This window comes from Anoplopoma fimbria, chromosome 21, assembly GCF_027596085.1.
Source record: "Anoplopoma fimbria isolate UVic2021 breed Golden Eagle Sablefish chromosome 21, Afim_UVic_2022, whole genome shotgun sequence".
Lineage (NCBI taxonomy): Eukaryota > Metazoa > Chordata > Actinopteri > Perciformes > Anoplopomatidae > Anoplopoma > Anoplopoma fimbria.
Genome location: NC_072469.1, coordinates 14,265,988 through 14,281,808, shown reverse-complemented (window position 1 = coordinate 14,281,808; position 15,821 = coordinate 14,265,988). Strand labels below are relative to the sequence as shown.

Here is a 15,821-nt window from a genome sequence, read left to right as displayed (position 1 = left end):
ATGGAGGGGGTGGAAACCCCAGTCGTCTGTCCAGCACCTAATCCAATGAAAGTCACATATGTCAAAGCAATGTTTGATTTTTCAACAATGGAAGGGTTATTAGGATTGGATGACTCTGCTTGGCAGGAATAAAGTGCGTGTTTGAGGGGGTTAAACGGAGGAGTGTTGAAAGCTTTCATCAGCTCCGGAGGCCTTTGTGTCTGAGAACGCCTCCAGAGTTTAAGAGACTCTCTCATTCCTCTCCAGTTGTCCCCCCCCCATCCTCCACACCGCCTCTGGCAGAGTTTAGGCTCACGGCGGAGCTTATTCGAGGCCTGCGGCGGAGCTTGCTTGGAGAAAACTACTAAGCATCAATCTCATCCAGGGGGAACCGTGTGGCTCGATGCATGTGGTCTAAAGGCCAGGAAAGGCTTGTAGAGAAAGGCCGGTGTTTGGTTTGTCAGCGCTGCGACGGGAGGCACGTGGTCCTGGGTGAGTTAGGGGGAGGTTTTTTGCCATCACAAACAAGGAATGTTATTTTTGCCAAGGGAGTGGAGCTGAAACACGGGAAGAAACCCTTGGACAGCACACACACAGCCACACAGGGCCAAATGCAGTCACACACATACAAACGTACAAGGCTTACCAGAATACGAATGATCTCCTCTGGTTTCTTGTCGTCCACAGGGATTCCATTGACCTCCTTCAGCTCATCCCCGACGTGAATCAGCCCTGCCACACACAAGCACACAGTTTACGGATCCACAGTCATTTATTCTAATGTCCTAATATAAGTGAGCTACTGTATAGAAGTCCAGCGCTCAGAAAATGCCTGGGGATGTGTACAGTACACCAGATTACTGTTTATCGTCGTGGTGGCATTTGAGATTGGGAAAAAAACAAGGCTTTATTGTCCGCACATGTGGAAATTTGCCTTTGGCTTCGCTGTGGCAGAGCTGAATAACAGACTGGACACAATGAACAAAAATTGAAACAGAAAACATGTGGAGAGCAACCAGAGCGTTGCAGTGTACTTGTCATTAACGTGCATATTTACAAAGTGGAAAAGGACAAGTTAAGGGACAGAACTGGCGCAAGGGTAATTCCTGATCAGGGCCCTAATTTGTTACACGCTGGACGTCATTCTGTAGTAAATCTGCGGATCCACGGACAAATGTTTGGACAAAAATTCATGCACACATCGAAACAGAGTGAAAAATGAGGTAGAACTGACCGCTTCTGTCGGCTGCTCCGCCTCTCATGATCCGTGCCACGACGATGGCTCCCGTGTGTTCGTCACGCCTTATGGTCGCTCCCTGCAAAGCCATCACAGAGAAAAATATTAAACTTTGGATGAACTACACCGAATTTCCACTCTGCTTATGGCTTCATAGTTCAAATGTCACATGATCATAGCCCAAAATGAGTTATCTGGTTGAAATTCAAGGGTGTAAACTGCATACAGGATGCTCATTGTTACTTAAATGGCTGATATATGGTTACTTTTCCAGGAAAAAATGGATTATTCTCTTAAGGGACCAATCTATTGTGTCTTATTTACAGGGCTGGATTCTTTTCAGGTGTGTTTTTATAGGTAAAAGCAGTTGGTTCAGTTTACACACTTCCCTATCCATTCAAAATAATGTGGACCGTCTTCTTTGATCTTTGTACCACCTACATGATATCTGTACTACTAGGAAAAAAGTAAGGCTACTCACAATGACATGGCATTTCCACTTTGCTATGATTTAAACACTTTTGAAACTGGTTGTTTGGGGTGGGACACAAAACAGTGAGAGATCATTTAATGTGTAAACCTGTGGATTATCGGTAAAAGGCAAAAAAGCTGAAAGATATTGAAGCCTACATTTTGCATAAATTTCTTCAAAGAAACAATGACCGAACAACAACGACAGAATGACAGAAGAAGCATAAAGTTATCCGACAATCACATTGAATTAGGTGACAGGTTTGGTTGTTCCTGTTTGTCGGAATCACTCTGTCGCTGCGAAAGTAAAAGGCAGAGGGCTTCAATGGCCTGGACAGAGAGTAGTGAGGGCCAAGCAGACACAAGGCAGCAGACTCAAAGCACACACACAAACACACACGGTTGCTGAAGCGTTCCCTGTCCGGCTTTATGGGCTTGGTTTTCAGCCAGAAAGACGCACGGAGAGGAGGATGGGGTTTCAACTTCTTCATTTGAAATGACAGCGGTGATGCATTTACCAGTAAACCCAAACAGCCTCTTCCCTTTACAATAAAACAATAGGCTTAATGGGTGCCCAACCTGTCACGAACCCTCGCACAGACACGGTTGAGGCACCAGCCTGGCTGGAATTGGGATGGAATAGGATAGCAAACTGCAAACCGGCGTCATCCACGCTCGTTCCCCGACGACCAGAACCAGACAGATGCGGCGTCTAGTCGACGCTCAGTTTGCCGGGGCTGCAACTCATCCTTCCACCCTTCCCCTAGCTGCTATTCCCATCATCACGGCAGATTGTTTTTATTACTGTTGCAAAAAAAAGGAAGCCTTCCTCACCCCGCTCAACGGCCGTGCTTTATTTCAGCTGTCTTAACCCATTGCCGCCCAGGTGGACCGCTGGAGTGCAACAACAGCTCGCCATGTGGCAGCTTCCCGCGACAGGCCCAAAGTAGTTCTGGCTACTACCAACGATGGGAAACACAGGAGGAGATATAAAAAAGAATAATAAAAAAACTTGAGGACCAAAGGGGCTTCTGGTTTGTGCCACTTCGCCGATGCCATTAGCACGTCATCTTGGTTGTTTTCACGACCTGTTCACACCTAATGGTTTTCCTTCTAGATAATGGTTTCCTCAAGGCCTTTTTGGGTTGTGGAGATGGGGAAGGACATGGGATAAGACAGCAGTTGGGTCTACAGAGAGCTGCGGACCTAATAGAATAATGAGGCTAATTAAAGAAACCTGAGAGGTTGCAGTAGGAGAGAAATCGGTGGAGCGGGTCAGTGAGAGGGGAAGGCACTGTCAGACCCCGGTGTCAGGGTCACGTACAACCTCTCAGTGTGACTTAAAGCAGCTGTATGCTGATGCAATGACCCCCAGACACATGAAGAGGCTTTTGGTGTGTGTGTGTGTGTGTGTGGGTGTGTGTGTGTGTGTGTGTCTGAAAGAATAGAGCGCAGCAGGGAAAAAGACGGACAGGGTGAGATGGGGAGTCTGCAGGAAATCTCGCAGGGGTATTCAGACATGTGGTCATTAACGTTCTCTCTCCGCTTTTGCTTTCTGACTCTCCTTTTCGGAGCTGGCTGATGGCCAGTGGCGTGATGGATGTTTTTATTGTGTCCCCTGGGGTCCCTGGTGGCTGGTGGCAGTCTAAAGGCTAACTAAACAGCAGAGAGAGAGCCTTGGCCTCAGAGTTTGTAAGGACAACAGTCTGTCTGCATAAACTCCACAGGCGTGCTCTACGCCGCATGTATGTGCCTATCTGTGGAATCTGCTCACACATGGTACGTAGATATAAATTGCATTTTGACACATATGGCTTGAATCACACGCTGAAACCCTGATGCCATTTAGAAACACAGCTTTAACGACTTTCACTGCGAGTGGCAGTGGTGATTATAGAGCAGATCATTTTAGCATGCAAACACGAACGGATGGGGTCGCGAACCCAGATCTCTGGGAAGCAGGGAGACCATTTTGTCTCCATTAAAACCACCACCCTTTATGTGTTTTCACAGCAAAGAGGAAACAAAAAAGATTTTGCCCATTCTCATTTTCTTTTTACACCTCAATGATTCTCTGCAAGGAGAAGCTGACGTTGTTTTTAAAGCCTTGATTCGACGCAATTCTCATCTGACCCACTGCCCTTCAACGTGATGGGAATTCATGGGCAGGCCAGGCTAGCAGCAAGGGAGGGGGAGCCTCCCTCTTAATCTGGCCAACCCCAGCCTGAACTCAGCTCCGGTACGGTAGCCAAATGAGCTCCGTCTGATAAGAAAAGCTCAGAGAAGCCAAAGCACTCCAGTGGCAACACGAGCGAGCCAGACCGGAGGATAAGTGGAAGACCAGAGGAGAGCCAGGACTGACAAGTCGACTGGGAGGGAAGTGAAGGAGGTAGATAGTGGGGATCAGAGTTGAGAGGAAGAATGAATGAATAAGAAGAAAATGATATGATGAAGGAGCAAGATAGAAACAAGGGTTGAGAGAGAGACTGAGAGCAACAAAGAAAAGTGTCAGGGATAGAGATAGAAAACACACAAATACTGATAACCAAGTAAGAATTTCACTGGAGCCAAGAATCCATCTCAACAAGTCATTTACTCTCCTATCCATATATTAGAATATTTTTTTACCTGTAAAAGTAACAAATTCTGCACATCATGCTGAGCTTTAGTGCCAAAACTCAAAGAAGTACATTAACTTGACATTAACTTGAATAAAAACCTAAAGAGGAGTACTTTTCTAGTAATGCAGTACCACGTTTTTACACGGACAGCATCTCTGTAAATTGAAGGCTTTCCTCTTTGAGATCAACTTGACACCTTGTTGTGGAGATTTGCGCTGGCTTCTCTCTGCCAACAGTTATGTATACTGACTTTTGTTTAAAAAAGCTGACAGAGACATTTAGATTTGTGTTCTCAGAGGCGTGGTATTAAGTATAAGATGGCAGCAGGCAGTTCAAATTCCAAAAGTTCTGTAGTACCCCATTCTTCCTGATTCTTGATTGTGTTGGGAGCGCCACATTTCCCCCTCCACCTCATTACAATCCACAGTTGGCCTTCGTTCTCTCAATCCTGCAGGGGTACATCAGCCTCTCCTGGAGGCCTGACGAATGCCTTGGAAGCGGTGAGAGGCAGCAGGGACGAGGGGGGTTAAGATCCAACAAACTGAACTCAGCATCACCTCCCCCTGTGCCTTGATACCCTATGGGTGCTATCATCAGCATCCAGCCAAGCATGGCCAATAATGAGGAGTCCTTGCTCTGTTAAACAAATACATAAACAGTCAGGCTAGAACCTAAATAGGCTGTATGGTGTGTGTGTGTGGGCATCGGGGGGGCACACACTCGGAAGAAACAAGGTAAAGACCCTCAAGCACCAAGATGGGCTTCCTGGCGTAGCAGCTGAGCATTAGCACAAACTGATGGCTAGGTTTACACCGAGCACCTCAACGCCTGCTGGCACATGGAAGCCATTTCAGACTTTTCCTCGCGCACTGGAACCAGTGCAGGAAGTCAGAAGGGGGAAACGTCTGCGTCTGTCAAAGAACACGCACGCATGAGTGACGGCGTGTGTAGGTGTGTTTTTGTGTGCATGGGAGCGTGACCGTGTGTGCGTTCCTGCGAGAGCTTCCACCTGAAGCCGGGCCAAACCGGCCCAGGAGAAACCTCAAAAGACTGGATGATTGATGCTGGACAGTCGCTGAGCCTGATGAATGGGCTACGCTATGTTAGCAATTAGAGGCGAGGCGCCACTTAACCATGGAGTGGCTCAAATGCGCGGAAAAAGATAACATGGCGTGCACTAGAGGCAGTGTTGTTGTCTGGGGCTGATTCTCTCTTCCTGTTGTCAGCCATTGCTGCAGTTTGCAATTCAGATGAGCGTAAGAACGAACTCAAAAAAGCAAGTCTCTCCAGAAATTAAGCATCCAAGGGCAGAAACACACAGTCAAAAATAGAGACGGGAGTGGGGGTCATCGTGGATTGGGGAGGGCCTCCTAGCTGTGGTCAATTAGTCATCAGTAAGGCGATCCGAAGGCTCAGCTCCTAACGTGATCAGCTCCATATGCAGCCGCTGCTCCCAGCCCCATTCCTCCATTTCTAACACATAAATGCCTCCGATTGTTATTGTTGGGCCGGCCAAAACGCAACGGCTTAGTCTCCGCTGTGCGATGGAGAGTACTGGAGCGATGCTCGTCCGAATCAAGCCATCGGCCTTCCCGGCGCATGCAACGGAGCACACATGCTGACATGGCAGCCGCATTAAGTACGTGATGACAAATGGCTCACACCTCATACAGTGCCGACAAAAAAAAAAAAAAAGAGAGAATAGGGACTGAAATTTGGATCCCTTCATGTCTGAGAGTGTGTGTTTATAACAGGGAATGGAGTGAAGGCAAGGTTGTCCAGGGAACTGTCGGCGCACAGTAGTGCCATGAAACTTAAGCAGATAAGAGGGGTAAGACAAGCTGGATGTCTCGTCATGTAGCTCTGCTGTGATTGGCCAAAATGAGTTTCTGGCGAGCTAAGTCTTTACGGGGCAATTAGAGTGCCCTCTGGCTGATGGACTGGATGGATGGCTGGATGACATGATGGAAGCCGGCTGGCTTGTACTCTGGTTGTACAGATGACGAGAGGGCTGGCTAGCCAACTTGGCCGGGCCCATCTCGCGTCTCGGGGTCTAGGGCGGGCTATGTGTGGCCTGTCTGGTACGTGCCATGGTTGAAAAGAATGATCCGAGCACCTCCTTACCTGAGCCGGGGCCACAACTGAAGCCACTCCACGGTTCCCAAGCCCGCCAGGGAAAACAAGCACGGCGCTCTATTTCAAAACTCATTGGCCCCTCGGCCCGTAACGAGGACCTCGAAACATTGTCCCGTCGTGAACCGAACCGAACGCCGTGGCATTTGACAAACATTATTTCTCCCTCCAAATTGAGAGCGACAAGGGAAAACAAATGTGAGTGGCCTCGGGCGGCGAGGCCGACGTGTTTTGACATGATGTCACTTAACGGCGAAAGTGTAACAGCGACAATAAACTCCTGCCGACTGCTGTATTGACTGCCATGTATAGAGGTATAAATACAAGTGTAGTGGAAACACATGCCGGCGTTCCTCGCACCAGATGTCGGCCCGTGGAAAACACCAAATACAAAGTGGGAATGGGCCTCCTGGACATTAAAACACAATTACCTCCAATCATATCTGGTGTTGGAGTGTGTCATTTCATCTTACCTCACTTAGATGGCACAGAGCCCCCCAACACATGACCGCTCCACGCACCAGCGAGTCCAGCATCTTTACGAGTTCTTACATACTTCCTCAAACGGCACGGCGCTTCGCATAAGGAGTAAAATCATGTAATATTAGCGCATTCGGTCATGGTCAGAAAATCCTTTGAGTCTAACGGTCACCTATAAAGATTAATACGACGCTGTAAAGAATTAGCAGAAGAAAATCTATATTATTGTTGCAAAGAGGGGGGAAATGAAAAAAGAAGCTGGAGAGCAGTGGAAGTTACCCGAGGTTTAAATGTCAAATAATTTTTTGAGCTGATGCAAAGGAGCCGCCGCCGCCACTGACCAATCCCCTCTGGGTGACCCCTGGGCATGCCTTTCCACCTCTTTTATTAAATCTCTTATGATTGCAGCTAATAAAAGCGACTCTGCCCTTCCTCTCTTCACTCCCACTCTCCCTCTCGCACTAAACCAGACTCTGGTTTCCTTTTTTGTTTCCTTAACCCCGATCCTGACCTACCAGTCGTAATTAACAAGTATACTGAGAAAAAGGAAAATTGCGGGTCATTATTATGATAATTACAGTGAGGAGGAGAGGTTCCAGGAGGAGCTGCCAGGTGACGGAACGGCTTACCTTCATTTATCTTCCTCCAGGACCTCTTTTCCTTTTTCCTCTTCTGCCTCTTTAAACCTTAATGTTAGCGCAAGTCATTACCCAGCTGCTATGAAAACACACTTAGCAGGCCACCTCAGTACTTCAGACAGGTGCTGGTTGAATTTTGGGTGTGTGAATCTGCGTTGCCATCTTGCTCGATGTGTGTATGTTTTTCCCGTACTGTCCGCATGAATCACCATGTAGACTGAGTGGAATCGGCGTCTCTTTGCTACAAGCTGGACAGTGCCAGATATTTAGTCATTATGTACTGTGTGTGTGTGTGTGTGTGTGTGTGTGTGTGTGTGTGTGTGTGTGTGTGTGTGTGTGTGTGTGTGTGTGTGTTGACTGAGAGCTCTGCATGAGCGCATACAAAGAGACAGTTGTGTCACAGAGAGCGGCCGATCTCTGCCCTGGGATTGTTTAGTGTTTTCCCCGTCGTTATCCCGGGTAAAGAAAACAGCACTTTCACATGTCACTTCTCATTTCCAAAGTGGGCTGGGAAGCAGGGCCGCCGAGGAGAGAACACGGCCCTGACAGGGCAACAATGGTCGCATTCAGCCTCCTGGGCTCAACGGGCTCTCGAAACGCACGATGATTGCACACGATTGGAGGACGAGGTTATATTTTAAGAGTGAGATTAGGATCTGGAAATGCCTCAGATGTGGCTCTGAAAGCAGCGCGTGTTTTCACATTCACAACTCAACAGGCTGCAAGGGTGGTATGAGTGTTGTACAAGCAAAGGGATAGGAACAAACACAGGGGCTTTTTTTTTTATGTTTTTTGCATCAATGTGATGAAAGACATTTTCTTTTTATGTATTCTATTTGCTGGATAAGCAAAAAAAACAGTTTCTAAACAAATTCTCCCTTTTATAGATTTAAATATACTTAAATGATATATAATCTAATTGACTGTTTTTTATCCATATCACCTACTCCCATACAGAGTATAATCAATTGCATTAAAGTGCAGCACGACCATCAGGAGTTTATAGGATATACAGTGCAGGTATACAGTGTGCCTCAACTTTTAGGAAAATAAGGACCTCGTTACTTTTTATCTCTTTTTTCTATAATAGGCATTTCACTTGCGTCCAGTGAATCTGAAACCCAATAAAAGACTACATTACAACATCCTTTCTGCAAGTATCTCTTGGCAGTCAGAAGTGCAGACCAAATTGTCTCTCTACTCCGTGCTTGAGGGTTCGAAACGGGCCCTGCAGCTGGCAGTCGGTCAGTAACCTAAAGGTTAGAGAGGCAGGTCTGTGGCCAAAAGGTGTGACTGTGAGAAAACTCCCCCGAATGAATAAAAAGGTCAAAGAATAATATGGACATTTTAAGAACGTGTCACTTTGGCATTTACAAATGTGACATTTGAAGTAGGCCTGTACATTTTTAATGGATTACTGTACAGTGAACAAGTGTCCAGTGCAGGATTTATATAACAAAGACTTGTGGTCTTGTGTAAAAAAACATTTTGTTGTGCAGAAGGTAACCAGAACTACATAATGAAATGTTTATATATGCATATCCCATGCAAATTCTGGATGCATCCTTCATATACAGGCTGTCATCTGTGTCGGTGTAATCTACATTACAACATATGCTTTAACATGTAAAATGCTATCATTATGGAATTTACAGAGGTAAATTATTCTAATGAGATTAATATAATATAATTATATAATTCTAATACTGTATGACCTGTAATAGAGTTACTTATATGTGCACACATACGCAAACACACATCAAAAAATAAACTAAACTCACAGAACAAAAACCTTAATACAACCACTATAGCAGGGAATATAGTAGATAGTTGAACCTAGGGCACACACACACACACACACACACACACACACACACACACACACACACACACACACACACACACACACACACACACACACACACACACACACACACACACACACACACACACACACACACACACACACACACACACACGCACACACGCACACACGCACACACGCACAACATGACACAGTCAACACCGGCAGTGCTCTCCACTTGTCCTCATGTTTGAGCGCATCGGTGCTCCATCTTCCTTCGCAACGCTCCCGGGACGCGGCGGCCTAATCCATCAAGTGAAAGATGTATTGCTTTTAAAGCACATGGGTCGATCCGTAAAACACTACCATGTGTGCTGTCGGCTCCAATCTCATTTGCTGCTCCATTAATTCCCAGCGAGTGTCATTACTTTCTCACTCGCTTTCCACGTTCTGATGTAAACAGACAATATAAATAGTCACTTTTGAGAAAAAAACACATCGATCTCGTCCCTCTCTTTGATAATTGTCTCAATCAAGAACACATCTCGGACACACTCAAAAACTTTATTCACGGTGTAAACCTGCGTTTGTATACATTTACACCAGCGCATCTTAAATACCTAATAATGCAGATGGCATTAAGACCATCCGGATGGATGTGTTTGAGAAGGCTTCCAGACAAATGGGATCAGAGGGGCCGCGATCCGACCGTCCCAATTGTGTCAGAGGAGGCCCGCCTGCCGCAGATGAGAAAAGCATGGCATGTCGAGTTGCCAGTGGCTCATTCCTGCGACTGCCGTTCATGGAAAAACCAATTTCGTCACAAAATCGATCTCAAGGCTTTCCTGTCTTGTAGCAATTAACGACTCCCTTATTAAGTAAAGAAAATCCACCAGGCATCAATCACGCAGTTGGAGCTTTTACAATAACAATGTCCAACATGTCATCTACATTTGTGTGTGCAGACACCGCCGTAGCTCTGGAGCTGCACTGGTGCTCTTTGTGGGCGTATAATTTGAAGTCCAGATGATCCACTGGTATCCAGCGGCTGGGGTGGATGAATGGCCGGGCCCTGCGGTGGTACAGCTGTATTGATCCGTGGTAGCTGGTGCCAGGCGGGACGCCATGCAGGCTGGCGTTGCCAACAGGATGGCACGGACACTGAAGACTATGCTTTCCATTAAGTTGCACCCGGTCATGATGGGATAAACCAATCCCGTGCGCGCAACGACGATGAGAGGAGGGAAGAGAGGAGGAGAGGGAGGAGAGCGATAGAGCTCGACATCGATCCTGTCACATTCCTGGCGGTAGAGTTTGCGTGGCTCTTAATGAAGCCTAATGACCTAAGGGATGGAAGAAGTGAGCGAAAAACAGGGAATGGAGAGAGTGTTGACTCACACAGTTGATGACAATTTTGCATAAATGCGGAGCAGGAATGTGGAGAGGGGCATCTATAAATCAAAACTCCTGAACAACAGGTGTCCATATAGGCGATGCAGAGACAGAATGAGGGGTAAATACTTACTTGAAGGACGGTGAAACGCATTAAAATTAAGTCGTAACATCTTAAAAGCAAAAATACTTAATACCACCTCAAATTAAATGTTACAAAAAAATTGAATTCCCAAGAAAGACAAGAGAAATTGGACTGAGAGCGAAACCAGATTAAAGAAATTACTTGGGAGAGTAGAAGTGAGAGAGTTGTGGAGAGAGAAAAAGATGGCGTGCTAGTAGGAGGAGAAACTTCACATGAACTGAGTGGGAGAACTGAATGAACGGCACACCGACGGCGAGGGGGGCGGGCACCGACTGAGTGGCACTGAGCAAGCCGTCAAGTGGTGTGTGTAAAACGCACGCGAAAACAGCGGCTCCGAAGTCTGCTATTTACATCTGGACTTCCAGAACGTCCAGATGAGGGGAAAAGAGCCGGACCACAGCAGACTTGTCAGCACCAAACTTTTCTCACATCATACCGATGGTCAACCCGAGCAACGGTGGTGTACCCTCCTGTGGGTGTTCCAAGTCGACTTCTGCTACGCAACGCATTTCGTGTGTGTGAGGATTGAGGTCTACCAGATTTCTTCAGGATGACGTTGCAGTTCCTCAATGGCAAAATCAACAAGTTCTTTAGCCAATGATTCATACAATGATTATTACAAACTGTCAAATTAGGGCACATCTCTACACCATTACCAAGAAAATGACACTTGAATTACAATGACGCTATATAACTTTTTAAGGTGGACGTTTTTGCAGCTCGTGTTCAAGCCTTCTCTCGATCCTCCTGGATCTATTTTCTTTTTTGGCTGGGGGACATTGAGTTGTGTAACACCAGTGCATTTTACCTCACTTCAACGTTTTGTCCAGAGTTCTGCTATTAGTCAGTCTGCATACAAACACTTTATCACTGGAGGCAAAACCTCCCCAGTATATCAGCTACGCTGCAGCCACATGCTCAGCCCCGACGCAACCCGCCGCCAAAACTGTTCTGAAACCTTATCCTAAATAACACATTCTTTCAATAAAAATAAAAAACATGGCTGAGCTGATGTTGCAGTATGTTTATGACGCTCTCCAAATTCAATTATTACATTGTCCAGAAAGCTTGAGCTAATAAATCCGCCGGTTCGGGGGGAGCAGCGGAACAAAGGAGGAGAAAGAAGAAGAAGAGGGAGTTGTAGAGTTTTTGCAGTTTCACCGAGATATGGCATTAGGTCACGCTCTGAGAAATGATAGCAATTAATCAGAGCTACTGGATACAATCCACTCAACTAATCACCATTAACTTAATGGATGAGTCACAAGGAGAGGGCTAACTGCAGCCCGGTCCCCACAATAACCAGAGACATAGGATGAGACAAAGGCAAACGGAGACAAAAATGAAAAGGTAAGGAGAAAATAAAAGAGAGCATAGTAAGGAGAGATGGAAAGGAAATTAGATATTGCACGGCCGCGTTGTTATGATGTCAAGTTTGAGAATTGCAGGCTGATTATGTGAAATTGCGAGTTAAAGGGCACATCCAAATCAATTTGGTCCGGCAGTGAATGAGATGCCCAGCGCAATTAGAGGGTTTTTTATTGGTTAGTGGAATGGCTGTGACTTCACCGTAAGCATCTGACCCGCCGGCCGTTTCCTTAATGTACCGTTCATTAGGGTCGGTTTACCTTTTATAGATGTACAGGATGACAGTTGTAATGGCCAGAGGTAGATGCAGGACTCGATGCAGTAGATGTACTTACTAGTTAGAAGGTCAGTAACTTGACCTCCACAGAAGACAAAGTAATGCGAGGACTATTAGGGCCATTTAACAAAATGGTGCAAAATTTTGACGCATGTCAATGGCATGTCAGCACTTTTACGCTGTTTGACTTTTATATTGTGTGTTAAAAACCTTTATAATGAATACAAAAAGAGGTAATTGGAGTAATGCGGTGCTGGTGCACATGCTTCTTTCTTGAGTTCCAAATTTAGACTAAAATGCTGTCCAAACTCTTTTTTTTCTTCTTTTTTTTTTGCAGTGGAGGAGGTATAAGATTATGGAGGAAAATCTCCTCACATTAGGAGAAAAAGACAGCTACGGGATGCTAAATGGCAGCATTAAGTTCATGGAGTTTAAAGTGTAAAGTTTTACAGCTTTAAAAAACGAAATCTACGATAAATTACGAAGGACAAACTAGCTACACAGTGGTATAACGTAGAAACTATACGCTTACTACAGCAATTTTCTCCTTTTCCACAGGAACTATTTGACAGCTGCAAGGCTCTCTCTCTCTCTCTCTCGGGGCACATTAATTCTTCAGAGGTCAAAAGACAGTGAAGAGTCTTGACCCAAAAGGTGTGTTGATGCAAATAGGATGATGGAGGTCTCTAAGGTCCCATGGATTTGCCCCAGAGTACAGTCTCCTAAGGGGATTCAAGTTGGCCATGTCTTCAAGCTAAAAGAACATCACCCATGACATTGCTCACTGCCAAAATAGCAGCCTTTTAGTATCCGTTGTTTTCTTTGATGCCCACACAGAAAAACTATGCCCTGCAGAAGAATCTTACTGTTGTTGTCCACACCACAGACAGGCCTGAATTATAGCCACAGGAGATTGTGGGCAGCTGTGGTGCACTGTGGGTCCTACGGGTAGCGAGAGGGCAGCTTTGACTAACATGGGATAAACGGCAGTGGGTTTACTCTCGCTTCCGAGATGTCGTTGCATAGTTTGATTCTGTTTTCTGTGTTATCAGATGCAATGGAAAGTTAAGCGTCTGTTGCTGCTCCATTTATGAATAGAATGTTGTCCAATGCAGGTTGGCAGTTATCATGACTTGATTTCCTGCTATAAATCTAATTCTGTAGCCTGTTATGCATCAAAGCCCGTAGGGAGTGAACAAAACGAAACACACTGGTAGAAAACTAAGCAGCCGCTGCTGCAATATTGTGGTGAAACTGATTGTACATTGCATTTAGAACAGCCACATCAAATGAAACCTCTTTTAAATTAGAGGGGGGTTTATAAAACTGACCTGGTGATGACCCCTAAAAGAACATTGGAAACACACAATAACAAGTGTACAGCATTAACCTAGGAACTAAAACTGAGCCATTACATTACTACATAAATATACTCAACATATTTAACACCTTCAATATTGTACAATAACAGTATCACACGTTGTAAAAGTGTGTTTTAGATGTTCTCAGGAGCCAAATCACTCAGACAGAAAAGATTCCGGTTGAGTAATGAAATAACAGCAGCTATATGATGGAGCTGTTCGGGTATGGGTGTAAATCACATTATGGTTTCAGGGAATGTGATCTGACATCAGACTCAGGGAGAGGCCGGAGCAGAAAGCGCCCGCGACAATGTGTGTCGAGAGGGAGAATTCCTAAAAGCCACATTATTACGCTCAGCAGCTCCGCGGAACATGCAACCGGCAGGAGCCCAAAAATGGCTTAGGTGTGTTCTCCTTTCCCCCGGGGGTGTGGTGAGGGGAGAGCGCCGGCTGGAGCCAAGATGGTGGTGGGGCTGAAAAACCACAAAGTGAAAAATAGAGCCGTCCTGGGCCAGGGCACGTCCGGTGCATATCAAAGCAGGGCGGGGCTTCGGCACAAAACGAAAGTGCTACCATGACAGATGGAGGTCTTTGATGGACCGCCGAGGACTGGAGTGTTTATGTGATGCAGGGCTCTGAGGTTAGCTGAGAGTACATAACAATGGTGAAACAAAAAAATAATCAACCAGCAAAGCTTAACTAATTAAAGGTGTGGAGAGCCGGCACCAATTGGGTTCGGTGGGGGTACAGAAGCCCATTCGCAAATGTGCGGCACTGAGAAGACAAGGGGAATGCGTGGAATTGCAGCCGTCACACGACATTACCACACAGAGGTCAAGGGGTTGAGTGAGAGCGAGAATTCCAGGCAAAGACGTCGCCACCGTAGAAGGGTCCGAGGCCTGAGACAGACGATGGATGGTTGTTGACGTCTGGGACGCCGTTTGAAGAGCGTGGACGTGAGAAGCATGTTACAATGAGAGAGCGACGTTGACCAGGATAGAAAAAGGAAGTCATTCGCAGACACCGAGCCTAGACTGGCTGAAAATACTCGCGGCCAGGAGCTGGGTAATTGTGGTCGGTTTTGGTGCACTTACAACTTTCAAGGTTGTGGGTTGGATTCCCACAGGCAAGTGCCTCAAAAAGCATGTACGGTATTGGCTTGAATTGTGGTGTGAATGCTGCGTTGGGTATTCAGAAAGTTGGGGATAAGCGAACAAAGCTTTGATAGCAGGATTTTCCCAGCATCAAGATGTTAAACACAAATAGCAAAGAACCTGATGATGCAATTATGTTGGAGACATTCATTTGGGAACAACATGCAACATATTCTCCATGGAATTTTGCGGTTTACGGTCGGGGCCTTTACATCCAGGCAATTTAGGGCGCCCCATTTTTTTATAATCTGCATGTCCAAAACCATCTTTCAAACTTCTGGGAGCTGCTGGAAACCACCATGTACGAATTCAACCACATCATTTCTCAAGACAACTGCCAACGTTACTCACGAGAGGTTCCTTGTTTTTGACCAGTCTTATGATCTTCACGGAATCCTCGTCGTCGTCGATGTCGTCGGGCAGCGGAGGCAGTTCGGGGTCGTAACTCTTCTGGGCGATAGTGTCGTGGACCGACAGGAGGCTCTGGAGGAAGGAGAGAGGGATGGATGGGAGGGAAAGAAACAAGAGGCAATGGTCATCAGTCAAACAGTAAAAGGCCTCAGCTTTACCTCGGTCTAATTAGCCAAATAAAGTGTAAGCAATGCATGCTATTAAGGGTTCAGTCTATGGTTTCTTTCTTTGAGCTGGACAGAGAACATGCAGGGAGGATGGTTATGAATCGGAGTGTCTCCCTCAAGCACTGGGTGATGGATTCGAACGCATTCGGAGCCAGAGCTTGTGGCTAAATGCGTTGATTGTCG

The 15,821-nt window shown here is 46.1% G+C and overlaps 1 protein-coding gene across 2 annotated transcripts in view; it reads right to left on the bottom strand.

The window, feature by feature from the left end:
- Window positions 1–15,821, bottom strand: part of mpp7a (MAGUK p55 scaffold protein 7a) — a 127,923-nt gene that overhangs the window by 42,153 nt on the left and 69,949 nt on the right. For both annotated transcript variants that reach the window (XM_054622687.1, XM_054622688.1), the window contains exons 6-8: window positions 15,412–15,543; window positions 1,214–1,295; window positions 626–711 (exon numbers count right to left, since the gene is read on the bottom strand). In XM_054622687.1, the coding sequence (XP_054478662.1) occupies window positions 626–711; window positions 1,214–1,295; window positions 15,412–15,543 (300 nt within the window). The remainder of the gene's footprint in view (window positions 1–625; window positions 712–1,213; window positions 1,296–15,411; window positions 15,544–15,821) is intronic.